General features: G+C 52.2%; 1 protein-coding gene across 2 annotated transcripts in view; it reads left to right on the top strand.

Annotated features, from left to right (window-relative positions):
* The window catches only part of WHRN (whirlin), a 55261-nt gene extending 29573 nt beyond the window's left edge, over window positions 1-25688 (top strand). The window contains exons 4-12 of one of the 2 annotated variants that reach the window (XM_059828898.1): window positions 11323-11525; window positions 11929-11965; window positions 13271-13483; window positions 13815-14027; window positions 21028-21099; window positions 21507-22104; window positions 23771-23949; window positions 24626-24748; window positions 25506-25688. In XM_059828898.1, coding sequence (XP_059684881.1) covers window positions 11323-11525; window positions 11929-11965; window positions 13271-13483; window positions 13815-14027; window positions 21028-21099; window positions 21507-22104; window positions 23771-23949; window positions 24626-24748; window positions 25506-25688 — 1821 coding nt within the window. Of the gene's footprint in view, window positions 1-11322; window positions 11546-11928; window positions 11966-13270; window positions 13484-13814; window positions 14028-21027; window positions 21100-21506; window positions 22105-23770; window positions 23950-24625; window positions 24749-25505 lie in introns of both variants that reach the window. The other variant, XM_059828897.1, reaches the window with a different exon arrangement.
* The last annotated feature ends 271 nt before the right edge of the window (window positions 25689-25959 follow it).

The raw sequence follows: 25959 nt of genomic DNA, 5'->3' as shown, positions 1-25959 counted from the left end.
GGAGAGGTGAGTGCTGCATTTCTGGAGACAGCTTTTCAGGGCAGGTTCTTTGGATGTTTTGGATACTAAGCCTAGAGGGAGCAAGGTGATTGTGCAGGAAGAGGTGCAGCCTTACAACTTCTGGAGTAGGTTGTACTTGCCTTCTGCCTTAGCACACCCCCACACCTGATTTTTTTCACCCTTGCGATAGCCTGGGGATGTTTGTGGTGTGAGTGCAGCCCAGACCTGGCAGGTGAAGAAAGTCACTCTCACCTTTCTGAGCTGGCAGGGAAGAGTTTTCCATTAAAGCTTCTGGTCCTGTGCCCTCTTTCTGCATCTCGCATCCAAACCCATTATGTTCAGAGCTAGTGTTTTGCAAAAGGTGCTCTTAGCTTGCCTGCAGAGAATGTGTTTAGCTGCCGCGGCGAGAGGAGGCCAGGCTTGCTGCAGTGGGAGCAGGTGCGTGCTAGTTTCCTCCTGCGGCATTGACATTTGCGAGGATCATGTCTTAACAAGCAGAAACAGCAGGATCACCCTCGGGGCTAGAGCAGAGCTAATCTATCAGCAGACTAACTTGGTGTGACCTCCAGCTACGTCAGGCTCCCTCCATAGTCAAATGGGTTTCTAAAGGATGGTCTGTGGGTTGGCTGGGGCCTTCTGAGGCTGGACTGGTCCAGAGTCCTACAGTTTTGCTGTGGACCTCTTGTAAAGCAAGACCCTACATCTCTTTCATCCCACCATGTACACGCATCACCTCCGAGCTCCTCCATCCTTTTTGTGGTACCAGGTCTCAGAACAGGATGGGACACCCTGGGACTTAAGCTATTCCTGGAAGGGGCATTTGGGGTTAAAATTTTGTATGTTCTAGGACGTTCACCAGTAAAATAAGTTGAAAAGGGAGCTATTGGACTTTGGGTGCAGCATCTCTGTGCTGCTGATGGATGGGGCATGTTTGAGACTCAAACTTCCCAGGCTGGAGCATTTTACTTCATCACTCAGGGTTTCTTTTTTGGTGGTTTCTTCCCCCTCTAAATGACCCAACTCCCTGCAATCACATCATGCCCTTTTTGCTTCCTCCAGTGCAATCCCACAGGGTCTGAGAGACAGTTCTTTCCCTGCTCCTTGTGTCAGTCAAGAATTGATGGATGTTAAACTCCCGAGCGTTCTCTCAATCCCCTGAAATGGTGCTGGACTGCTGAGGATCAAGTGATAATCTGCTCTGATCCCTTCTCTGTATTGTGAAGTGATATGTTTCTCCCTTGATCAACCCCAGAGAGTTTAGGGCTACGCCTTGAGCTTTGCTCCAGTGGCCCTGTAAAGTCACTTAAATCTGTAAAGGCTGGTAGCATGAAGTAGGTGGACAGTCTGGTGGAGAGGGCTGTGATCTGGGCTGCGGCAGATACAATCCTGTCCCTCAAGTTGCTGTGGTACAAAACGTTGCATCTAACTGGGCACTGAGGTCGCCACGGTTCCCTTTATAGACAAGGAGACATTTGTGAGGGTAATGCAACCACTTCTGAACTTAATTGTCCGCTGCAGGTTCCTGTTTATCTCTGCTGACTCTTTTTGACACAGAATGAAAATGCTAAACTTTGAGGTTTGGATCAATCCAAGCCTTAACCTCTCTCTCTCAGGTCCTTAGGAGTAAAATGGGGTTTTGGACCCTGCCATATGAGAGGGTCACTTGGGCACTGGGGATGAGGAGCTGTGGGAGCATCCTAGGGAGATGGCTGAGTGTTTCTCAGGGCAGCAAGAAGTGAGAGCTGCTGCTGGACACTCCCTGCAGACCATCCTTCTCTCCCAGAGTGTACGTTACTCCTCCGGGCTGGCCACCTCGCAGCTGCTCTGCCTGCCTGGCTGACCAGGGTACACAGCCGTCTCCCAGGGACGTCAGTGCATGCTTGTTCATTAGCGCAAGGTTGTGGTGAGAAGCAGCAGGGACAGTGCTCTGGGACGTGAGGATTTCAAGACAGAGATGATAAGAGGCATGAGACAATTTGTTTCTTCCTAAAAGAGCTGGAAAAGAAGAGGGACTGGCTTGAGCTGCCCCGGGCATCACACGGGAGACTTTGCTAAGAGGACCAGCCATCTGAAGCAAGCCTGTTTGTCCCCAGCGCCTGCTGACCCTGTGCCAGGGTGTCAGACTCCATCTCATAAACACCAGAAGCCTGAAAGATGACAGGCAGGAAAAGAAAAAGAAGTTGCATTGTTTTCCTGAGGTTCTTTCTGTTTCTTTCATGTTTAGTGCTTCCATACTGCTCCAAATACCTCTCTTTGCTGCACAGAGAAAATTGCTGCTTTTCTTGGTTCAGTCCACCTGCGAGTGAGCTCAGCACAGCTAATGTCATGCTGTAAACTCGCACATGCAGGAAAAGTCACAGCAGTGTAACACACGGCTTTATCCCTCCACCTCTCATTTCATGCCGGCCAGGAAGGCAAGAAAATAATCACGCACACGCTGTAGTCGAAGCATATGGAGCATTGTGTGCTACTTCCCTCTGTCCCTGCCAAGCAAGGTCCCCACACCGTGGCAATTGTTTTGCACACCAGAGCATCTGCTTATTGATTCTTTATATCTCTGTCCTTGCTGTTCTGTTTTCTAGTAACTGATTTGTGTGTGCCAGCAGGCCAATGCTTTTCTGAATGTCAGGTTTTATGTGATTTCAGATATGCACAGACTCTCCCCACCCTGATTTGTGTATGCTGCAGGCCGTAAATTTGGAACTGCTTGGAGGTTTGGAGATAAAGAAAGGCCTTTTATGTTCTGCTGTTAGACACGGTTGGGTGTAGACTGCATCCACACGCTCCCTGCACTGCTACAGGGGTGGCAGAAGGGATGTGATACCACAAGGAGGGAAGAATTGATAGGTAAAAGTGATTTCCAGATAATCTGTTGCTCTCTAAAATAGAAAAATTGTGGGTTTGTTCAATGTGGGCTCAACCCAGCCTTGCTGGGTCAATGGGAAGGTTCCTGCTGACTTCCCAGGCAGTGAATACTTCTATGGGTTTTGCTGCTTCCACAGAATTTGCTACCAGAATTGTTTGAGTTGATTCTGCCAGACTTTTCATTTTAGGGAAGACCTTCTTGCATCTACGGCCCCAAATCAGGATTTTTGAATGTTTTAATAACATGTTTTACATTTCCCTTAAATTTTGATTAAAGGGTGAACAACGTGGTATTGAAAGCCAGTCAAAACCAAGGATGTTTCACTTAAGCCCAAAAGCTAAGCTGGCTTTTCTCAGCTATGCAAACGGCGGCCGTGGTCCTGAGAAGTGGGTCCCGGAGGAGATCTGGCCTGGCTGATGCCAGTTTGGGTACTGCTGCTCTGCTCCCTCGGCTTCATGGCCAGGAGGCAGAGCGCTCTGCAGGTGCCGGCAGAAAGCAGGCTGGATCGCTGCAGTCAGTCAATAATTAAATATTCATACTCTTGGCCTCGGCCTTCTTTATGTTTATGCATTCATGAAACTTCTGACAATGTGTTCTTTGGGCATGTTTTAAAATATGCTGCCTCGATGTAAGTTCTCAGACTGAAAAAGCACAGGTTAGCGGAGGACTGCAAAGGAGGAACGTGAGTCAGTCCTGTTTACTTTTGGCTTCTGTCCTTCCTGCCTCCTTCGTGACGTTCGCAGCGATGCCGTACAGGAGCTGAGCTTATTCTGCTGGTGTTCGTGGCTCTCCTTATCCCAATTTCTTCCTTGTTCGTTTCTTCTGGTGGTGCATTTTGTCAGGATTTTTTTTAAGCCAATTTTTTCTTCTCTCCTTGACCTTTACGTCAGAAATAGCAGATTTCAGGTAGCTTTCTTTGAACAAACAACTCAATATTGAGTTCCCAGCACAAAGGCTGGGGTGAAAAGAGGCTACCGCAATCCATGTATATCCATATACAAGAAAAGGAGAGAAAAAGAGAGACTGTAAAAAGGAAGAGGTGAATAATTTTACATCATCAGTGGCAGTCGTGAAGCTGCCTCTTGAAAACTAGCTTGTATTTCGAGGTCTGCACATAGACAAAGATACTGAAAAAGAGAAGATAAAAAAAGAGCCTCGTGGCTGCCTCGGAGTCTGGGGAATAAGCTGTATAGTGCGAAATTCAAAGAGGAGGCGCATGGTTGTGGTAGGCAAGATGTAACCTTTCCACTGGAGGCAGCATGGAGTGGTCCTTCAAAGGATGCCACCTTTATGGGGACAGACATTGCTTAAATTGCTCCTCTTCTGGGAGGCCTCCAAAAACCTCCCCGCAGCAGTGCCGAAACCACCACCTACCCCAAGAGACAATCTCCTCTCCTTGTATGCTTTCATTTCCACTCTGTATCTGCTTTGTTCCTCATATTTGTATTGCAAGGTGTTTGGGGAAAAGAACATGTTTTCTGACAGCACTTGGCACCTGCTATTCCCTTGCCTCGCTCCCAAATCTGTCTGTGATCCTTCCAACAGGCTGTGTTGGTCTCGTTGGACATGGATCATCTGCTCCAACCTGTTTCCCTCCTGGGGAAACTGAGTACCTCCTTATTTTTCTGCGAGGCTTAATTTGGTCATTTCCAAATCGATTCATACTTTTTCCTGCCCATATTTTTAATTTCTTAAGGTCTGCTTTTGGTAATTATTTGTGCTAGAGAGAGACTCCTTCTACTTTAGTGGTATCCGCAGGTGTAATTTAACCTCTCTTCTAGCACATTAGTGGCATTAAATAAGACCAGTGCTAGTGCCAAACCATTTGGCATCCTATTAGCCCTGTTATTCCCAGCTCAATTTGGTGTCATTTAACATTAACTCATGTTTAAAATCTCTCACCTATTTTTCTGTCTGTGTGACTGAACTTCTCCCAGAGCCAATTTTGATTATTTTTAAGAGACTTTAGGTGCTCAGAACCCTTGTCTTAAGCCCATTAAGTTTCTCTTGACTGCACCTCCCTTTCCCATGTTATTCTCTCTGTCTCCAGAAAGAGGAGGAACCAAGCCTGTCATCGAGGTGTGTTATTTTTGAAGTCTGCTGCTTGTCTGTGGTCTGTCACGAGTTTGTATGTCATGTTCAGTCCCTGCATTTCAGGGTAGATTTTTTTTCCCCAGAAAATGAGAATAATCCCTTTTTCAGAAGTGGTCAGGCACTCAGCGGGTCCTATTGTGTCTACCCACCATCAGCTGAGCACAACTGAAAACTTGCTCCTGAAATATCCAGGGCAGTAATTTTTCTGTGTTTTGTTACAACTTTTTTGTGTCTTATTATTACTTCTTTTATTCTGTGCTGGTTTGGAGCTGTGCATACAGCAAGTAATTTGCCAGGGTCAATGTTTGTTTTGATAGATGGTTCCTTTGCATCCCTGCAGTCTTTTGTTACCTTCCCAGTTGTCCTTCACTTTGGGGGGGAAAAAAATAATTATCATCTATGTTAATTAGAAAAAATCCTTTCCAGCTCTAATAGGAGCCTATCATTAAGATAGGCTGACGTGCAGGCATTTGGGCTGTCCAACTATTCCCTTATCTGCCCTTCACCAGCAATTATTTTTGCAAGGTCTTTTTTCCCCCCCTGCACGAGGTGCTCAAACTTATCCAAGTATTTTGTGGCTGGTTGTTCTCACCTGGTGATAATATTCTGGCAGCACCAGATAGAGGTGGTTTTGTGCTGGGCACTATGCTAACAGAGCACAAGAGACCAGAGAGCTGTGAAGGACTTTGAATAAATGTTGAGGCAGCGATGAAAGACACACACTGACAGATGAAGTAGCTTGTCCAGGGTCCCTCTGGTCTCCCTGATACAGCAAGGGCTTACCAGGTTCCTTTTGGTCCACTCTTGAAAAGAGAAACTAAAGAAAGGTTATTAAATCTGTATAACTGTCTTGAACAAAAAATCATGAAAGTTTAATCCCTGATATGGAAAACTATTAAAGATTCATAATTGCAATAAAACTATGTAATCGAATTTGGATTATCATTGTTTCAGTGCTGCAGTGAGCCTGGTGCTCCTTATATTAGCAGCAAAATCTACTCCAGTGGATTGCCCAGTGAATTAGAAAGACCTGAGAGATGATACTCATTACACCTGAATGTGTGTTTCTCTTGGCAGTTTAGGCACTTGCATAATTTTCCCTCCCTGTTATGTTGGTGGTCAGCAATTTTCTGATCGTTGGTTTAAAGCTGACAGAGCTCGAAGGGAACCTGAGATATTTGTGGAGTCTGATGGTCAGGAATGTGGTCATTTGAGTCATTTGCCTTCCCTTGGGCTCCTTCCTTCCCTTCCTTTCCGTTTCTTAGTCTCTGTAGATCAGCTCAGGTGGCTGCCTCTGGTTCTCTGCAGTGGGTTCACAGTGGTGAGGTTGGCTCCAGGCTGTCTTTCTTTCAAACCAGGGAAGTTTCACATCCCTAGCATATGATTTTGGCAACCGATCCGTGCTCTGCAGTCTGCTGGCGTCAATGTGAGTATCCCACCCTGACACAGCTCTGCTCTGTGCTCTCTCCCCTCCAGCCAGCCGGTGCAAAGGGCCACCATCCTCCTGGTCATGACCTGCCAAGTCCAACCCGTGCCCAGTGCTGTGTCTCATCCTTCCACAGGCAAAGTCAGAGAAGGGGAAGGCCAGCCAAGAGCCTGTTTGCAGGCCCTGCTGCTTTGAGCATCTTACTGGAGTCAAAGCAAAAGATGGTGCAGCAGGACCTGGCCTGTGCCAACCCTAGGGCCTTGCAGCGGTTGTTGCAATGCATCTGTCATGTGCTCCTTCTGCCCTTCGAGCCACAGGCTTGCAGGCATTGGCTCCCTTCTTAGCTGGCTGTAGGACTGTGGGTTTATCTCTTACCTACATCATCTCTTTTGCCATATTAGCTGTGCAGCTGCCCCGTTAACAGCGGTTATGAAGACAGCAAGCAGAGGCCATGAGCTGATCCACGTGAGGACAAAACCCAGGGGCCCTGACAGGGCGGGGTGGGGGGACGGACTGGGCTCTCCTGTGCTGCCACAGCCCTTGCTATCCACCAGCCTCTGTGTGTCACAGAGGAAGGAACTGTCCCCAGAATGATGCAAATCTGCTTGAGGTCACTGGACGGAGCTGAACACAGAACTGAGCTCTGCTGCATCCGAGCTGCGAATGGTGCTTTTGTTCCAGCTCTTTTTCTCCTATTGATGCCACCCAGAGCATCCTTCCAGCCTCACTGAGCATCCTCTGTCCTTTCATCAGAGGGAAGGGTAAACAGGAGTCCTTCTCTGGCTTCTCATTATTGCCAGCATTATTTTGTATAGCTCCATCAAGCTCCCTACACATTCTCTCTTCCCTAAATTTAACAGGTCTAATCTTTTTGATCTGTCCTTTCACAGGCAACTTCATCTGCCACTAAATCATTTCTGTTTCCCTTCTCTAGAACTTTTCTCTCTGCGTCTCCTTGCTGGACAGGCAGAGATGTACCCAGGGAATGCACCCAGCAAGGTCACACGTTCACCTGGGTATTGGCATTACACTAGTTTGAGCTATTCTTGATACGTTTCTTACCATGATTTCCTATCATGTGTTTTTGTTGCAGGCTTACTTGATCATTCTCAAATCACAGCTGCACACTGAGCAAAGTGGTCCATGAGCTGTTGGTTATAGTCTTTTGCCTGTGTCTGCTCTGTTCGTTCAAGAGGCATCAGTCACATCTCGGACAGTTGCAAAGTCCTGCCTGGTTCTTCAAAGACCTTTACTATCCCCTTCTGACACCTCTAGTCTGAACTAACTCAAATAGTTGACTGTTGCTGGTAGGTCTTATAAAATCATGGAATCATTTATGTTGGAAAAGACCTTTAAGATCATCAAGTCCAACAGTAAACTTAACATTGCCAAGACCGCCACTGAACCCTGTCCCTAAGCGCCTCATCCACACATCTTTTTAGATACCTCCAGGGATGATGACTCAACCACCTCCCTGGGCAGCCTGTTCCAGTGCTTGACAACCCTTTCAGTGAAGAATTTTTTCCTAATATCCATTCTAAACCTTTTCCTAATAACCAGTCTAAATCTTGACTCTCTCCTGGGCTTACTCTCACACTGCTGCTGAAGGTGTCTTAGGATTTTCTTCCCCACCTTCTGGATGTTCAATAAGCCTCAAGTTCTCCCATTCCTTTGAATCTCTTTATTGCTTCTCAGGGAGATCCTGTGCCATCTCTCCCTTTGCATCTGTTTTTGCAAGGCCAGAGGAGCGCAAAGGTCTCCATATATAACCCTCCATGGCCCTGCAGTGCCTCCTTGGTATGCAGAAACTCTGCCTCTGTAATCCCTTAAATAACATGAGCAATACCTATTTGCACAAGTGCCGTACAGTGGATTTGGAGGATTTCTTCTGTCCTCCCCTGGAAAGCAGGCTGGAGTGAGTGAAGTGCTCCTGGAGCTTTGCGCTGCTCTGAGGCTGTGCCACCTCTCTGCTGTCATGGTGGCCACCCACTAGGCCAGGACAGTCCTGGAGCTTCCTGCCACCCCACAGCAGCTGCCTGATCCCATAGCCATGCGGGGAGTCAGATGAGAGAGCTGAACCAGCTGAAATCCATCCCTGCAAGAAGCAGCCCTGAGTTTCAGTTGGATCTGTTAACTGAGCCAGATCACTGCTATGGGGCAAGTGAAGGGCGGGGTGCTTGTGGGCACTGAGCTGGATGGGAAGAGCCAGACTGACCTTGGAAACAGCCTTGTGTTGATCAGCTAACACTTTGACAGTCTTCAGCTGCATGAAGGGGAGTCCCTAGTGCTCTGCAGCCTCTTTGTGTGGATCATGGGTCTGAGAGTTTCTCCAGGCTCCTGCATCTTGGCTTGGTTTTGCAGTGGGGCCGGCGTGGCTGCTGCCTGGCACCGCTTGGGAGAGCAGGCCCAGGGCCCCTGTAAAAGGCACCTGGAATTTTCTTTGACTCATTTCAAAACAAAACAAAATGTAATAACAATTAAACTGCTGCAGTCTCCCCTTGAGGGCTGCTGGGAGGAGCGTAATTCAAGGTAATGGTGTTTTTCTTTGCTATTGAGCCAACTTTGTTCTACAGCAGTCTGTCCAAGAGGTGCCCTGGTGCCACAGGAATACAGAAAATCTGGCAGAAATGGAAGGCTGAGACCACGGCACTGAAGAGTACGAGAGGGGCACATGGGGCTGGACCATGGCCTCTGCTTTGATGGCAGCTCCCAGACTAAAACCCTCTATCTGAAATGGTCAGTCATGCTGCTGTTGAGACTCTGGCTTATGCTCCTGCTTGTGCCCTGCACCCTTGGCTGGTTACAGCTGGGCCAGCCTCCAGCCACTGGGTAACTGTCCCTGAATGCTGGCAGGGTGAGAGCCTGCTCACCAAACACCCTCACCCCAGCGGGACTCTGGGGACTGGGCTTTGCATCAGTTTCAGACAGCCCGAGGTGGGTCATTGGCCCATGAGATAAGCACCGAGCCAGGGTCCTGCTGCCCCTATCACGTGTGACAGAGCCCTGCTAAATCGTGTTCAATCCTGCCACCCAGGGGCTCTCCACCAGATTGCTCTTCTCCTTCTCTCTATTTGATTTCTCATAAAGATCACCTCTCAGGTGGTCTGAATGTTGTCTGTCACACCACAGACCTCAAGACAGCTAGGGTTGTGATCAGGGGTCTCTTCTGGCCCAAGCAGCAGGATTTCTCTCTGCCTTTTCTTCCCTATTCTTGTGCTCTCTCTGCTGAGGATGTCCTCATGGGGATGCCTGGAGAAGCCACGGTCAGGTTTTATCAGCACTGTTTCTGACACCGTGGCATGGCCACCCTGCCCTCAGTTCCCACCCGCCCTTCGCTGGATGCACTGGTGGAAGGGAAACGTTGCAGGAAGGCAAAGCGAGAGCAGTGAATGCCTTGACAGGGGATCCTGTTAAATTTGAAGCCTCGATGGTTGTTGGATCAACCATCTGGATGCCACAAGCACAGCAGCACAGGCTAGCAGAAATCGAGCCGGAGTGTTTGCGCAAGTATGCAGGTTGCCCGTATGCGTATCAGTCGTACTGCTACAGCCCCTGGCCTTCTTCCGTCTCAGCTGGCAAGGCTGTGCCTGGAGAGTAACTGATGCAAGCCCTGGCCCTATGCTCTTGTGAGCTTCAGCATGGCTGTAGCATAAAACAGAGGCAATGTCCAAGTGCAGGGGCTGTGCTGCGGTTTCTGGATTAGCTGCTGCCTCCTCACACCAGCAACTGGCTTCCCCTCCCTGCCAGAGCAGTCACTGGATCTCTCGTGCTGAGCTGAGCTTTGCTGGTGATAGTCCCGATGTCCACTGTTTCACCCCAGCAAAGTTCAGGGTAGCACTGGTGGAAACTTGGGTGACAGCAGAGTCACAGCCCACTGCATAGACGTGGCAGTGGTTAATCCAGGCTTCTCACTGGAGTTAATGATTTTAAGAATCTGGAGAATTAATCCCAGTCCTCTGAGACTTCCTTGACCCAGCAGCAGAATGAGATAGACTTGAGCTGAAAGGATCATATTAAATCTCCATGTTATTTTTTTAGCCTTAGAAATTCTTCCTGCTCCCTCTTTTCTCCTCTTCTCCTCCAAGATGGAGGAGAGTTTTTAAAGGAATGTCTTATTCTGCTTGCATTGCAGCATAAAGAACATAAGACTGTGTTTTGACAGCTGAACAGAAGCCTATGGTTAAGCAAAGATATGAAAGAGCAGTTTCAAAGAGGTGGCTTATCAGAAACGGAGTGAATTGTGATACGGGAGTGAGGAGGAGTGGCACTGAATGCCCTAGAAGCAAAGAGAAAGAGGACCTGGGATGAAGGGGGAAATACCAGATGAGTTCTATGTCTTGAACATGGCCAGGCTGTCAGGGAAGCTCCTGATTACAGCAAAGGCCCTGGCCAGAAAATGAAAGCTCTCAGGAGCAGCTGGGGAGGAAATAAGAGGAGAGGAGAGATGAAATCCAGCTGTCTCAGATCCTACAGTTTACAGAGCATTGGAGACTGTGGTGAGACACTTGAGTAGAATCCTCCCTGCTGCACACACAGATCTGAGGTTTGGGGCTTCCGCAGATGGTTCCTGTCTCCCAGATCAGCAGGAGGGATTGGGGCTGGAGGTCTTGATGTTCTTTGCGGGTTGTTTCTAACTAAGTGGGTCTGCAGATCTAGTTAATGGAGGGGACTGAGCAGATTGGTCTGACTTGGGTTCCTAAACAGGCTCCTCCAGCCTTCATATCCTGGTCCGCTGTTGACTGTTGGCTTGAGTGCTTGGTCTCCAGCCGCCAGCACTTGGCCCCTCTCTCTCATCTTTCTTGCTGCCTCCAATTGCTGTGGTCCTAGTTTGGTGGTGGGGTAGATTGAGTAGCTCCTCCCTGGTGGAAGAGGAGGGCATACTCCCAACAGGAAAACCCCCAGGGCCTGCCAGGCTCACCCCATCCTGACTCTGCAGGTAGGAGACCAGATCCTGGAGGTGAACGGCAGGAGCTTCCTCAGCATCCCCCATGACGAGGCAGTGAAGCTGCTCAAGTCTTCCCGCCACCTTATCATGACGGTGAAAGACATCGGGAGGCTGCCCCACGCCCGCACCACTGTGGATGAGACCAGGTGGATAGCAAGCTCCCAGATCGGAGAGACCCTCGTCAGCTCAGCAGGGTATGTGCTTGGTACGCCCTGTGCAAGCTCGCTGTGTAGGGCTGCCAACCCTGAGCTCCCGTAGGGTACATACGGTCACCCAGGGTGGGTGTGGAGTTGGCAGCATGTGAAATGGTGGCAGCCTGATGCACTGCGATGTGCATCGGTAACCTGTTTGTGGGAGCACCCACAGTGCTTAGGTGTGCGGCCCCCATACCGGGTGCTTAGAAGACAGCATCTCTGGCCTGTAAGGTGGGTCAGGTCTGGATAACATGCTGCTGCCCCTTCCCTGTTCTCCCAGGCCAGAAGCTTTTAGCTTACAGGCACAGAGAGGAGAGTACATAACAGATCTTGTGCCAGGCCTCAGGTGATGAGTGACGGGCACATGGCACTCAGTGCTAACTGATCTTCTCCCTCCTCGCAGGGCAGTGGGTGACCATGCTGCGGAGGCAACAGCCAGGGTAAGAGATATCAGGCCTTCCTGATGCTTTGTGAAAAAAACGGACATTGTTGTCTTCTGTTTTCCATGGGAGGGAGGGATTTGTGCTCCTGATTATAAAAGGGACGTTAGTTTTATGAGGACTGGTGGGTTTTAACTGGCTGTAGCCTTTCTCCTGTCCATCTCACTTTGCCAGCTGTGTTTCTACAAATAGTGCCCTTGGTCGGTCAGTTCTGCAGCACATCTGGTGCCTCCTAGCCTGGCAATGATCACATTAGTGGACAAGGGGCGATGATCACACTGTGGGGACCCCCTCCACCCTGCAAAGGTGACCGTGATGCCTTCCACACAGTGGCTGTCTCTGGGCCCTGACAGCTCCTGGCATCTTTCCCACCCTGAAGCAGAGCTGAGGCAGCCCTTTCCAGCACACCAGCCGGTGGCAGGGCTGCAGCAGCGACAGGGGCTTACACAGTGCTGTGACTGCATCTTCTCTGAACACCTCTTTGCAAAGCGCACTTCTTTTAAATGGAAATGAAGCAGCAAGGTTTCACAGGTGGCTCTCAGTGATAACGGCTTTGCACTGCTTGCTGGCAAAACATACTCCCTAGTCTCAACTCCTTTCAGTGACCCCAGGATAGTCAGGGTCTTGGCTGGCTCCGTATCCCTACGCTAACTGTGCCAACGCTGCCAGGGAGGGGAACAGCAAGGACCTCCTCTTAGAAATTCCTCTCAAAGAAAAAAGCCTTTTATCTGCAGCCAGACATGTCTCTCCCTGGGACTCCTTTGGTTGCCAGTGGCTCTTTCTTCACCAGGGTCTGCTTCGAGCTTGCAGTGGGGACAAATGTGCCTTTTACACAAGATGGGAAGCTTACCTCTCTCTTGTAGGCCCCAATTCCCCCAGCTCTGCCAGAAAGGAATACCGCCTGCTATTAAATCAATAGCTGGTCAAGGGACAGCATCCATGCTTGCTGAACAGAGCTGGGAAGCTCTTTTGTTTTTTCAACTGGTGCTGCATACACTCATGGCTGTGGAGTTACCCAGACAAGTAGCGACACTAAGTGAGCGGCCGTGCTGGTGAATCCTCGGGGGTAACTGCCTCCAGTCATTCTCCGCATCTCCCTTCCAGTCCCATTTTCCAGCTTCGCCACAGGTGGCTGGGTGAGAGCAGTGGTCTGAAATGCAGGCAGCTTGGGCTGGTAGGCAGAGCCCAGAGCAAGGGGCCAGTTCTTGGTCCTGCCTGTGCTGCCCAGCTGTCTCAGAAGAGACACAGCTGCTCTCCTTTCAGCAGCTGATTCCTTGGCATCCTATCTCCTGTCTTCTTCTGCAGCCTGTGTTTTACCGGGGCCTGGCTGGCTCCCAGGTAACGCTGAGCAGCATGGTGAACCAGACCCGAGTCATGCTGGAGGAACAGGCACGGCACCTGCTGAATGAACAGGAGCGGGCGACCATGGGGTACTACCTTGATGAGTACAAGGAAGGCAACATCTCCGTGGATGCTCTGGTTATGGCGCTCTTCGAGCTACTCAACACACATGCTAAGGTGAGGCCCACGCTAAGGTCAGGGGCAGTTTCTTCCACCCAGTGGACTGAGCAGAGCCATTGTCACAGTGTGGCTCAGTGCCTCGAAGGTTATCTGCTCAGGGTCAAGGGTGAGGTTATGAAAGCAAAATCTAGATGTAGGACATTGTTGGGGATACAGGCTGGTGTTCAGTGGCAGAGGAGCTTCTGGTAAAGTTTAGGACCAAACCTCCTCGTGCATTACCTGCCAGTACATCTCATTACCACTGTTGAACAGTGTGGGAGGATGGGTCTTCACCCAAGAATATGGTTGTGCTCCAACCTCTCTTTGGTTGTCTGTCTGCCTGGCCCAGTTCTCACTGCTTTCAGAAGTGCGGGGTGTGATCTCCCCGCAAGACCTCGACCGCTTCGACAACCTGGTGCTGAAGAGAGAGATCGAGTCCATGAAGGCTCGACAGCCTTCGGGGCCCAGCATCGGCACTGACTCCTACTCTATGATGTCCTACAGCGACACCGTCTCTTCCTCCAGCAGCCACTTCACTGCCACAACTGTCAGCTCAGCTCGGGTAAGTCCCTCCTGGCTGTTCCTTTTTCTTTCAACACCTGCTCCTGGCAGCCCTACAACAAGTGCACTTCCCTGCAGTGCTATAAAGGCATTTCACTCCACAGGAAACCCTGTTCAGTTTGCTTCCCCAATGGATTCCCCCAAAGCTGTTTGCCTCTTGGACTGGGTGCAGTAGCGTGACTTGTAGGTGCAATAAAGTGGTGCTGTGACATATGCTTGGTATCTCTGTGCCCCTGAGACTGAGATGCTACTCTCCTCTGCGTGGGGCTGGGCCTGGTGCTAAGTGTCACTTTGTCCCCATCAAGGGACAAAGTCTGCTTTCCTTCCAGGACCTCTACTGTGCAATGTGAGCTGCATCCACACAGAAGTCTCAGCAACTTGTCGCTGTCACACCATGCCTGCTGCTATTCACCAGCTCTGGCTGTCGCTTTTAAATCACCTCCTTAAAGACACTGGCTGCCTGCTCCCCATCCCAGCGGGGACCGCAGTGGCCAGGCCAGCTTCATCCTGTCCCAGCCCCTGCCCACTCTCCAGCATTAAGCAGCAGCGCTCCCACGTCCCTCTGCCAGGCGTTCATTGCACGCACCGTCTAATTAAGTTATCGTAATCACCTCAGAGTGTGCAGGCACACAGCCCTGAAATTAATTTCCTGGCCATAAAATGCCTTTCATTATAAATGCATTAGCAACCTTGGAAATTAAAACCTTCATGAAAAGAATGGATGACAATGGCTTTCTGCTAGTTCGACAGCAAGCAAACCAGCCCACAGCCGGGGCGGGTGGGATTGTGCTGCGGAGGGCCCAGGCAACACAGCCGGCAAGGGAGAGAGGCTGTGTTTCCTGGGGCTGTGCCTGCCTACGCAGTTTGGTCCAGCCTCCCAAGAAGCCTCAGAGAGTTCCAGAGTATCAGAGCTGTGCTTTTGTCCCATTGACTTCACAAATACCCGTAGGAAAGCCATCTGCTCTGTTCAGGATGGATTACAGTGAGATCCTTTCTGGATCAGGATAAACAGAGTGAGTTTTGCTCTGATCTCCGAAGGCCTGCTGGGAAAATCTTTCCGAAGTATCAGAGGGCTAACACAGGTCAGCCAGGACTCGCGCGCTGAGCGTGACACCCTGTTCCCATACCACCCCCGTGCCTGGGGCTGTACCACTTGCTTTGGGTGCACGGTGCTCTCCCTCCTGCTCTGTGACACCACGTGCCAAGTGTGGCTGCTTGGCCTGCTGTGTGAGCGGTGGCCCAGCCCCACCTGGCACACGGGCCCAGGGGTCGGGGAGGGAGACCGGGGTGCTGTTTGGGCATAGAGAAGAGAGTGGGCACCATCTGGTGGGCCCTGTTTTAAGAGCTTCCTTCAAGAGCATGTGTCCCTTGGTCACACTGCAGGTCGTCCCTGGCAGTGTGGCATCCCTTTCCATGGGCGTGAGAACATACACCCCTTTGAGCTCCACCTCGGGTGGTGGGAACGCTGACACTTGAGATGTTTACCACCACTGCTTGCAAAAACAACTACCAAGCAAAGAGCAGCAGCTCGGGGTGGATGGGTGCTTATCTCAGCTAGCAGGAGAGAGAGGAGAGGGGCAGAGCTCCCAAACTGTTGTCTCTGCCCTGTTCTGCCCTAGCCCCCCGCTGCTGTTGGCCTCCCCAGCACCTCTCACAGGAGGGGCTCATTTCAGCTTTCACATTCTGCACTGGATGCAACTGGATGTTGATTCTGCAGGGTGGGTTTTGGGGGAGGAGGGATGCATTGTTGCGGGATTTGCTTGTCTCGCTCATTTGTTCTGCATCCTCCCTGATGTTATGTTTTCGCTTTTATGCTTGTTTTAATCTGCTTTTCCCCTCGCACGTCCCCAGGAGCGGCTCTTGTGGCTAATAGACCTGATGGAGGTAGGGGCTGTCAGCGAGACGGCGAGCTCGAGTACTGCGGTTGCCATAGTAGATGGGTTGAGAGTGCCTGCGAATGTGCGTCGGGCAGGAGGCAGGGTACAGGCTGTCCAGGGGCCAGCATGCGACTCAGCCACGTGAACAGCCACCTTGTTTCACCCATTTCTGCCTTTTCTCCCTGTGCCTTTGCCGAGCCATTCCAGAGTCCCTTTCCCCAGCTCAGCAGCATGGCTGCAGGCCTTGCTGCTGCAGTGCAGACAACACTCAGCCTTGAACCAAACCCAGCTGCTACCACTGTCCTGCTTGCACTAAAGCCCTGAGTGCCACTGACAGCTCAGGGCTGGGGTTTCAGGAGGACCAGCAGCACTGATGCCTGATGGACCCCCGACTGCCCTTCCTGCCTTGTTGCCTGCTCTACCGGCTGCTGTGCTGTCTTGCTGTATGGGCACCCTGGCTAAATACCAGTAGGCTGGTCACATCCCGTCACGCATCCACAGGGATGGGGGAGAATTTTCTTTAGAGGCCTTGGGTCTGCAAAAATCTGTGCTGCAGTGCAGGAGGGGTCGGTGTACTCGCGTTGTGCATGTTTAGCCTTGGAGAAATCTTCACACGGACTTTAGAGAGGCTAGACATGGATGTGGGGAGAATCTCAGAAATCCCTGTCATAACAGAGCTCTTGGTTGGGAGGAGGCTGAGAAGAGCTGTAGGCCTGTGCCCTGCAGTCCAGCTCCGTGGTGCAGAGTGCATTCCCTCCTTGTCTGGGTGGAAATCACAGGGGCCAGTGGCTTGAGCACACACAAGTGGTGGAGCTGAAAGCTGCTAGAACTGCTTTGGGAGAGAGGACCTCTGGTAGCTGTGAACCTGGCCCAAAAGCCACATCCCTCTGGGAATGGCACTTATCTAGAAGAGGATAGCTGTAGTGTTCCCAGATTGAGTTTATTGCGGGCACCCTGAACCATGGGACACAGATTTCTTTGGCTTCATGACGAAAGGCAGTGACAGGCCCCCTGTCCCCTCAGCTCTCCATGGGTCGATGGGTGAACTTATGCCAAAAATAACCAGTATGAGGCTGATCAGGACCTGCCATGCAAAAGTGATTCTATTATGGGGTGCTTGAAGGATGAGACAAAGCCGTGTTTGATGGTGCCACACACAGATGATGTGTGTCTGCCTGTCACCATCACCTCTTGTAAATCATGGATCTCAAGATGAGTCCTGCAAAGCAGAGGTTAATTGTAGACTGCAATAATTGGATGCAACTTGTCTGATCAGAGCAGTATGAATTTCTAATTGCTTACAAGCAAGGCAGTCTAGCATTTCCTCTGTCCCTGCCTCCTGCCCCAGCCCTCATTGTTAGGATTAAGGAATTGAAATCCCTGTTGATTTAGCTTTCCTTCTCCACTGCCTCCTAGCAAAGACGCTGCCATACAAAGGTGCCTTCTCCTCCCATGGCATGATTCCACAGGTGCTGACTTGCTCCCAGCTCCCTGAAGCTGCAGGATTGGGCCCAGTGTGGTAACCCAGTTAGGTTGCTCGCCCCTGTCTGTCTTTGGTCTCCGTTTCACAAGAAGTTTGAGAGGATGGCACTGAGCTGTTCCTCTCTCTGTAAAGTGAATCTCAAGCACATGAGCCCACAGCCTCTTTGGCAGCTGACAAATGATCTGTGTCCCAGAGGGAGAGCAGAATGAGAGCAGAGAAACGGGGGACGTCTTCCTCACCTGTGTCCCCCATTACAGGGCTGCTCTAGCTGTCCTCTGACCCCCTCCGGGACAGGCACAGACATCCCATGTGGAGGGTTCCCATGTGCTTGGCACGGTTCTCACAGGTGATGAGGATAGAGACAGAGTGAAGCCACGGCGTGGGTGTCGTTGCGTCACCCTCAGAGCCCCTGAAGTCGGAGAGGTCTGTGCTCAGGCTGGGGCAGGGCCAGGGGCTCCGGGGCTACTCCAGCCCTGTGGATGCATGCTGGGGTGGGAGAGGGAAGCAGGGAGAGGAGGAAAGCTGGGCTTATTCTCAGACTGGTGCAGTTGTTCAAACTCTAAACCCTGCGGGAGTCAGGCCGAGTATCTCTGCAAAGCTCTTGTTAGCAGTAACTGGAAAATAAGGGACTCATTTGGAGCTGTGAGGTTAATTAAAGGTTGGGTTGTATTCCCCAGGGAGGTGGCAGTTTCTCCACCACTTAATCTGCAAATGGAAATTGGCTGCCTGTCTGAAAGATGCTCTCCAGCTCCATCTCTCCTGCCCTGGACTCTGTGCAAGATAGGAAGGACGACAGTTTTCCAGTTGCACTGTGCAGAGAGGCTGGAAGGGCCTTGTCTGGCCTCCAGTTTCTATGAGTAACTAGAAAATAGATGGGGTAAAGGAGCAGAGAGTCCGTAGGAGGGAGCAGCCTTCTCAATAAAAACTCATTTTTCAGAGCAGTGGCACGTGGCTTCGAAGGGTTTTTCAAGGGAAATCCAGGAAAGCACAGTCTTAAAATAGCCAATTCCTGAAAGCAAATGTGCTCAGCTTAAAAGCCATTACATTTTATAGCCCAGAGCAATTTCTGTTTAATTGCTTTTGCCCCCAAAGTACTAAGCTTGGGGAAAGGCAAATCTCCTACTTGCACACTTCAGCAGAAGAAAGTGCCCTGAAGAAGATGGGTGGTATTAGTGTCCCTGGCTGTTCAGGGCGAGCAGAGCCGTGGCAGCGGGATTAGGGCCGTCTCGCTGGGCTGGCAGGGAGGGTGCGGGGTGCAGCTGGCCGTGCCCACTCTCCATTTGCCAGGAGGATTCAAGTCTCGGTACAGACTGGTCCTAGCTACGAGGCTGGGGCTGGGACACGGTGTTCTGGGATGGGCTTGATGTCGTGGTGATGGGCACAGAGGTTGGTGGCAGGACTGGGGGAGATTGCGCTGGCAGATTTTAGGGGGCCATTGGGCAGACTCTTCTCTTTTTAGTAGCAATGTAACTATAACTATTTGACAGCAGGCTGCTCCCAGTCATATCGCAGGGGTCTGGTCCTCACGCATTTGCCAAGAGATCAGTGAACTCCTGGAGGCAGGTTGAGGCTGGCAGAGGCAGGGCTGGAAAGGGAAAAGTTAGGGACACAGCTGAGGTCCTCCCAAACATGGCCAGGCTGGTGCTGAAATGCCACCATCTCTGCTTTGGCTCCTTTCCTTGTGCACGCAGCCATTTGGCTGGGTTAAAGGCTCTGGGCAGCATGTGGAGGTGGGCTGGTGCAGGGGGAGGGTGATACTTGGGCAGCTTTCTACAGACCAGCTTTCTCGTTAGAGGCAACGATGGCAAAAGGAGGGAGCTCTGCAGTGAGCACACTGGTGCAGTTTGGTGCAGTTTAGCCAGCGCTGCGTTTTGTCCAGCTGAGCATCTCTGCTCCTTGGCGTCACATAGGGACATGATAGCACTTGAGCTTTTTAAACTCATTGCCACTTCAATCAAATCTGAAGTCCTATTGCTCATGCGTGCACAGCCTAGAGCAGTTCGTGATTATTTTAATCAATAAGAAGGCAGGTCACTTTTGAAATAGCCCTGTCTGCCTCTTCCTCCAGCCTCAGACGTATGGTATCGCCCCGTCCTTGAGGCCAGTGCTTGGATTTGCAGTCCTGTGGCACCTCAGGTCTAGCTGAAGCCTGTTTTTTCTGTTACTGCTGCCATCTGTGTCAGCCGAATCAGTCTTCTGCCCTGTCTTGGCCGCACGGTCAGTAATCCAAGAAGGGGTAGGGGATGTTTCTCTTTCAAAAGCCACCTGTCTTTACGATGGATTAATTGATGATGAAATCAGCCCTTGTCAGAGGAAGGAGTGGTTTCTCAAGCTAATACTTTCGCTGTCACTCTCTGAACAAGCCATTTCTTCTAGTTCTCATTCTCTAGGGTTCCTTCTGAAACTACAGAGATAAAAGCACTTTCCATCAATGTTTTTGCTGCTTCTCTAATGCTCTTAATTGTCTGCCGTGTCTATTTTGGGACGCTAACATCTTACAGGCACAGCAGCAGCCTCCAGCAGATGGGGGAAATGCAGATGCACCAGCATTTCAACTAATCAGTTGTTTACCCTGCAGTAAATAACACACAGTTAAACACAAACTGTACCCTGCCCATTCCAGCACAAACATCCCTGTGAACATGACGGAAATGAAGTACACCCTTTCAGAGCAGCAGCAGACACCTCTCTGGATCAGGAGGTCCTGTGGGAGGGGGGTGCCGAGTCTGGGTTTGCTCTTACAGGGCCTTGCAGGGGAAGCAGGCTGAGCTGGGGCTGTGCACCTCCGGCGGAGCATTCCCCAGGACTGTATCTGCTGCCAGCCTGGGGCAAAGCCAGCAGCAGAGCCGTGGCTCTGGGCTAGACTCAGGGTCAGCTGGGTTCAGCCCCGTTCAGGGCCAGGCCAGGCATGGCTCGCCAGGGCAGAGCTGTGTACCCAGCCTCCACTGCAAACCCCCAGTTCTGCCATCCCTGCTGTTACTTAGCCAGGGTGCCTGTTTGCTCTGCTTGACTGTATCCAACGTCCTCTGCTTGGGTCCGTCCTGATTGACAGCTGCCCCTGCACAGACAGACTGACAGATTCCCATAGCCCTTGATTTCTGGAGCTGTGATGTGTTCAGAGCTGTGTTGTGACATTTTCTAATGATGTTTTGACTCGTAAAGGGAAGGCAGTGGCAGCGGCTTCTAATTGCATCTAAGACCGACTGCTCTGGTTTACAAGGGAGGGAATTTTTAAGCTTTTTCATTGCCCTTCTCCTGGGAAAGATCCAGGTATTGAACCTGAGGCCCTCAGAGCTGGTTCTTCCCCTCCTTCCAAGTTAAACAGAGGAGCTGAGATTTGGGTTAAGAGGAGCACACTCCTCTGCTACAGAGGAAATTGCCCTGGTAGGTCAGGTTCAGAGCATGCTTTGAGCATGCGTCTTAGCTTTGGAGAGTTGGTTTCCCAACCAAGTTGCCTTGTTCATACATGAGTCTTTAGGGAACTTCCCAGGAAACCAAAACCTCTGGGTGGAAGACTGGCCTTGCGTGGGGGGGGTGGGCAATGGCCTGCATCACTCTGCATGTTGGCTATCATGCTGGCACTGTGGTGGTTGCTCCTTGCTGCTGTGACCTGGTTTTCTCTTCCTTCTTTACCCTGTCAGAACACATCAGAATTGGAGGGAGCTGGAGACGGCCACCAAAGTAGCATCAACACCCTGCCGGACATCTCCCTGGTAAGACACTGTACTGTGCTGCTGCGCCTCGGATGGGAGCTGGAGGCAAGGTGATGATACTGAGTTTTGCCTCAGCTTCTGTAGCTCTTTGCTACATCACCTGCCCATGGATGTCACTGCAGTCACTGAAGCGAATTAATCAGACCGATTAGGAAGAAGGATTCTGGCTGGCGGAGTAAGAGTAGCACCTGTGCGAACCGAAGCAAAAGTTGGGTAGTTGGTCCTCTTAATCGTCCTCATTTGTGAGTGGTATTCTTACTGCCAATAAGGTTAGAAAGGTGTTTCGATGAAAATCAGCTCATTTTGCCATCATCACCATGAGAAGACAGATGCAGGTGACTGTGGGCCTGGGGAAGCTCTCACAGCTGGGCATGGTGTCCTAAAAACTTCTTTTCTTGGTTTGGCAGGATGATCTCTCCTCCTTCCCAGATGAACCACCCAACTTCAAGCCTCCGCCTCCTCCTTCAGCCCCTCAGATGCTGGACCCCTCTGCTGCTCAGCACAGGAACCCAGGGAAAGACAAGCCCAAGCGCCCTTCCTCTGAGTCCTCTCAGTCAGGCCTTTTCTTCATGGCCCCCCGAAACCCCACGCCCCCTCCTAGCCACCCCGAGAAGGACACAGTCAGCATGACCTCCACTGCTACCACATCTACCGAGGAGTCTGCCCCAAACGCTATCTATGCTACCATTTCCCCGGCCCTGCACAGCTCCAGGAGGCAAATGGATGCCCAGCTCTCCTTGGTCAGCCAGCACCCCATCGGTCCCTTCCCCAGGGTCCAGTCCCCAACAAGGTTGAAGAGCCCATCCCCCGAGGGCCCCGCAGCCGGTGGGCTTCAGAGCCCCCCTTCACCGTCCCCTCCTCCTCCGCCGCCCCACCCAGCACCCCCTCCACCGGACAAGGGCAGTCCGCAGGCCGCGGCCAACCAGCATTTCATCATGGTGGAGGTGCACCAACCCAACAGCGAGCCTGACGTCAATGAAGTGAGGCCCTTGCCCCAGGCCAGAGGTGGGTGTCACGTTGCCAGCCATGGGGTGAAAAAACCCTCTCTGGGGTGTTCCTCAAGAGAGAAACAGAAGAGACAGATCTCAAGGGCAGGAACTGGGGGAGTTGGAAGAGGGAGACCTGCATCAGGCTGCAGGTCCCTGCCTGAGCAGCAGGCTTGGTTGCAGGGCTTCACCCTTCCCAGCGGGGATGTGGGCTGGCAGCGCCTGCCAGGGAGGGCAAACGTCATGATTTCTGTTCAAACTCCAGGTCAGTAGGTTAGAGTAAAAGCCACAGAGCCTGGATCCGTGTGGCACCGTTTAGTAGCTCTGTGGTGGTTTGCTTTTTTTCTGAGATGAATTTTCAATTGCAGAAAACAGCTTGACAGCACGATGGCAAAAAAAGTGAAAATCCAGGAAACACATAAAACCCTCCACAGCGTTAGCAGCCGTAGTGGTGTTAATCTGAGACAAAGCCCTCAAGCCCTGGGTTTTGGCAACGCTGGCAAACCTGCGAGGCACAGGGCCAGGGCAGCCAGTTTCCCATCAGCATTCAGCACGCTCTTCAAAACCTCCCTGGGTTTCCAGTGCAATTCAGGCTGACCTTTGCTTAAAGACCAAGCTCTCTTAGGCAGCTGATTGCAACTTCTCTCTTGTGTGGACTTTGCTGCGTTAGTTCATAAAGCCTGCTTCCAGTGGAGTTTTAAAAGAAAAAAAGAAGCAGTTCTGGGATTTTTCCCATTAGCTCCAGATTTTGGGAAAAAAAGTCTGAGTGTGCCCACACAGAGCTTGGGAGTCAGATTTATCCTGAGCATATGCTGGGAAAAAGAAGTGGAAGTGTGGGAGGAGCATGCTGGGCTCCACAGGTCCCTCTGCAAATGGGAAGGGTCACCCTGGAGCCCTGAAGATGCCCAGGAGGGTGGGCTCTGCTTTCGGCTGAGACCCGTTGGGGCTGGGGGATGCTGTGGGTACCCCGGGAGCCCCCCTGGAAATGCCCTGTTTGGGGCCAGGCTCGGCGGGGCCGCTGCGAGGGGCCTTGTCGCCCTCCCGTGGCACCGTCCTCCCACTGCAGTTAGTTCTTTAAGCTCAGGGTGAGGGATGGGGGGCTGGGGTGCCTGCCTCTCACACTGGACAGAGGCCGCATCCTGCCCGAGGGGTGTCAGCAGGGTGATCCCCAACTCCTCCGAGTCCCAGAGGTGATTTCCCAGACCGTCGGCCCTCTCTGCGGGTTCTGTCATTGTTCCTGATGCTCATTTCCAGAGGCAGAGTCTTGATCTGCACCCAGAGTCTTCATCCTTGAAGGGGAGAAAGCTCCCGCCTGGCAGCTCCTCTGTGCTCTGGTCTGTCCCCGTCTCCTCCCAGACCCCGGTGCTGAGCATGGGCTGGCTCAAGCTGTCCTCCAGCAGGATCCCCGAGCTCATCGTCCTCTCCCTCCATCCCAGTTCAGGATCTGGGTTGGATCCTGGACCTGGGTTTGAGGCCACTTGTTCCTTGGTGCTCCGTGTGTGCGCTCCACTCTTCAGGAGGGGTTCGTTGGGGAACCCTGCTCTAAGTCCAGGTCTAAATCCCAGGGAACCTGCCCAGCCCTGGGAGCGGGTGAGATGTCCTCCCTCCGGTACGTGGCCCTGTGGGTGCTCAGCTGGACGCAGAGCCGCGCTGCCCGACCTCTAACAGCCCTCGTCTCTCCCCAGCCTCCACGCTCTCCCAGCTGTCGGACAGCGGGCAGACCCTCAGCGAGGACAGTGGGGTGGACATCGGGGAGGTCGAGATGAGCGGCAAGGACAAGAGCCGGCAGCCGGTCCCTGGGAAAAGCCGAAGCCTCAAGGAGGCCGCGAGGAGCGAGGGGGCAGCAGAAGGGGCCTCCAAGCCGGTGAGGCTGGGTGCCCAGGGGCCTCGGGGTACTGCCGTTTGTGGGAGGTGGGCACCCAGGGCTGCCAAGCAGCAGTGCTGCTCCCTTGTCTGCTGGTTCTGCTCCCTCTGCCTGCAGGCAGCAACCCCTCTTTTGTGCTTTGATGAGTTATTTATCCTTGTTTCATGAGCTGAGTCAGCTCACTGGTGGGCTGAGCTGTGGGGAAGGGAGCCAGGAGCAGCTGAGAGGGGTACTGTAGGGCTGATGCACTCCATCCTGGGTAAATCCGGTCCCTCCCAACTCCAGCAAACAGATACTTGAGACATGGCAGAGTTCCTGGCTCTGAGGGGACATCCGCAGGGCACAGTGTCCCATGAGTGAAGTCACCTGTTGCCCAGAAGGGAAGGTGGCATTAGGCTTCAGAAGTAAATTGGAGGGTTTCTGATGGTGGCAAGGTTGAGGGGCATGGGCAGGCAGTCGGAGAGCTGCTCTGCTCCTCCCCAAGCCCGGCCAGACCTGCACACGGTTGGGATCTTGGATGTCAGGAGTCAGAGAGCAACTGCAGGCAGCGTGTCTGTCCCTCTCCTGTGGAAGCCTGCCGTGGGTGAACTTGGCTGCCGTGGGGCCCCGGCCGAGGGAGCACGGCAGGCAGACGGTGCCCAGTCTCCCTCGGCAGCGCTGCCATCTCTCCCTGCAGCCAGGGCTCCTGGAGCCCACGTCATGTCTGATCCGAGTGTCCAAGAGCGCACCAACCTTGGGGATCGCCATCGAGGGTGGAGCAAACACGCGGCAGCCGCTGCCTCGCATCGTCACCATCCAGGTAGGGCAGGCTGAGAATGGGAAGAACTCAATGCACATCCCATCCCTCTCCTCCCTAGGCAGGCTCGGGAAAGCCCTTCAGCCCTGGCCAGAATGCAGCGGCAGCCCTGCCCCAGGGGGGATTTTGGAGGTGTGCTTCCCCCCTCCTAGAGCCCTGCATCTCCCCAGGCTTCAGAGGCATCATTCTGTGGTGGGGGGGGGTTCGCTGAGGATTGCATCCATGTCCCGTGGATGATCCCATACCATAAAGTACCTCCTGGGAGCCAAGGATTTGCTGCAGACATCTCGGAGGGGGTCTGGGCAGCCCTGAAACCTTGGCTGGTGTCTCCAGATGTCTGGAAACTCCCTTCTTCTGCTCAGATAGAGGATTGGGGAGGGGGAATGGAGGATGATAGCTGGGAAACTGAGCCCTCGGGAGCTGTTTCCTTGCACTGTTTCCTCTGCTGTTTACTTGGGGCAAAATTCAAGTTATTTACAGGAAAAGAAAAGCAGAGCTGACTGCGCCTTGGTTATTCTTGGCCACCCCAGCTGGCGCTGCGCTCCAGGAGCAAGCAGGAGGGAAGCCAAATTCATCCTCTCTTTTTGAAATGTGAAATGTTTCATCTCCATCATGTTCACCCTGACCCGGCGAACGCCAGGTCAGGGTGAACATGATGGAAATGAAATATTTCCCATTTTCCCAAAACCGCCTGTATGTCATCCCTGGGTTGAGCCTGGGGGGGTGGTGGGAGCAGGAGCTGATCACCTCTCTCCCTCAGCGCGGGGGTTCGGCGCACAACTGCGGGAAGCTGAAGGTGGGCCACGTCATTTTGGAGGTGAACGGCACGGGGCTACGAGGCAAAGAGCATCGGGAAGCCGCCCGTATCATTGCTGAAGCCTTTAAGCTGAAGGAGAAGGACTACATTGATTTCTTGGTCACAGAATTCAACGTCGCACTTTAGGAACCCAAATGGGTTTGGGGAGAGTGGCTTGGGATGGGAAGCACCCGAACGGGGATGAGAGGTGTGAAAGCAGCGTCCCACCACGCAGAGACCTCGCCTGCTGTGTCACCCCGCACGTACAGACACCCCCATCTCATCCCCAAAAGTCCCCTCACCCACCGCAGACTCTGGCTGCCTGGGCAGGGCAGGCTGAGAACGGGCAGAAATCAGTGCACATCCCTGAAAGTCCTCATCCTTGTCCTCTCTGGGGTGGGGGGGGGCCTGCCCTTCG

Source organism: Gavia stellata, chromosome 24, assembly GCF_030936135.1.
Source record: "Gavia stellata isolate bGavSte3 chromosome 24, bGavSte3.hap2, whole genome shotgun sequence".
Lineage (NCBI taxonomy): Eukaryota > Metazoa > Chordata > Aves > Gaviiformes > Gaviidae > Gavia > Gavia stellata.
This window is presented reverse-complemented; position numbering and strand designations above follow the sequence as displayed.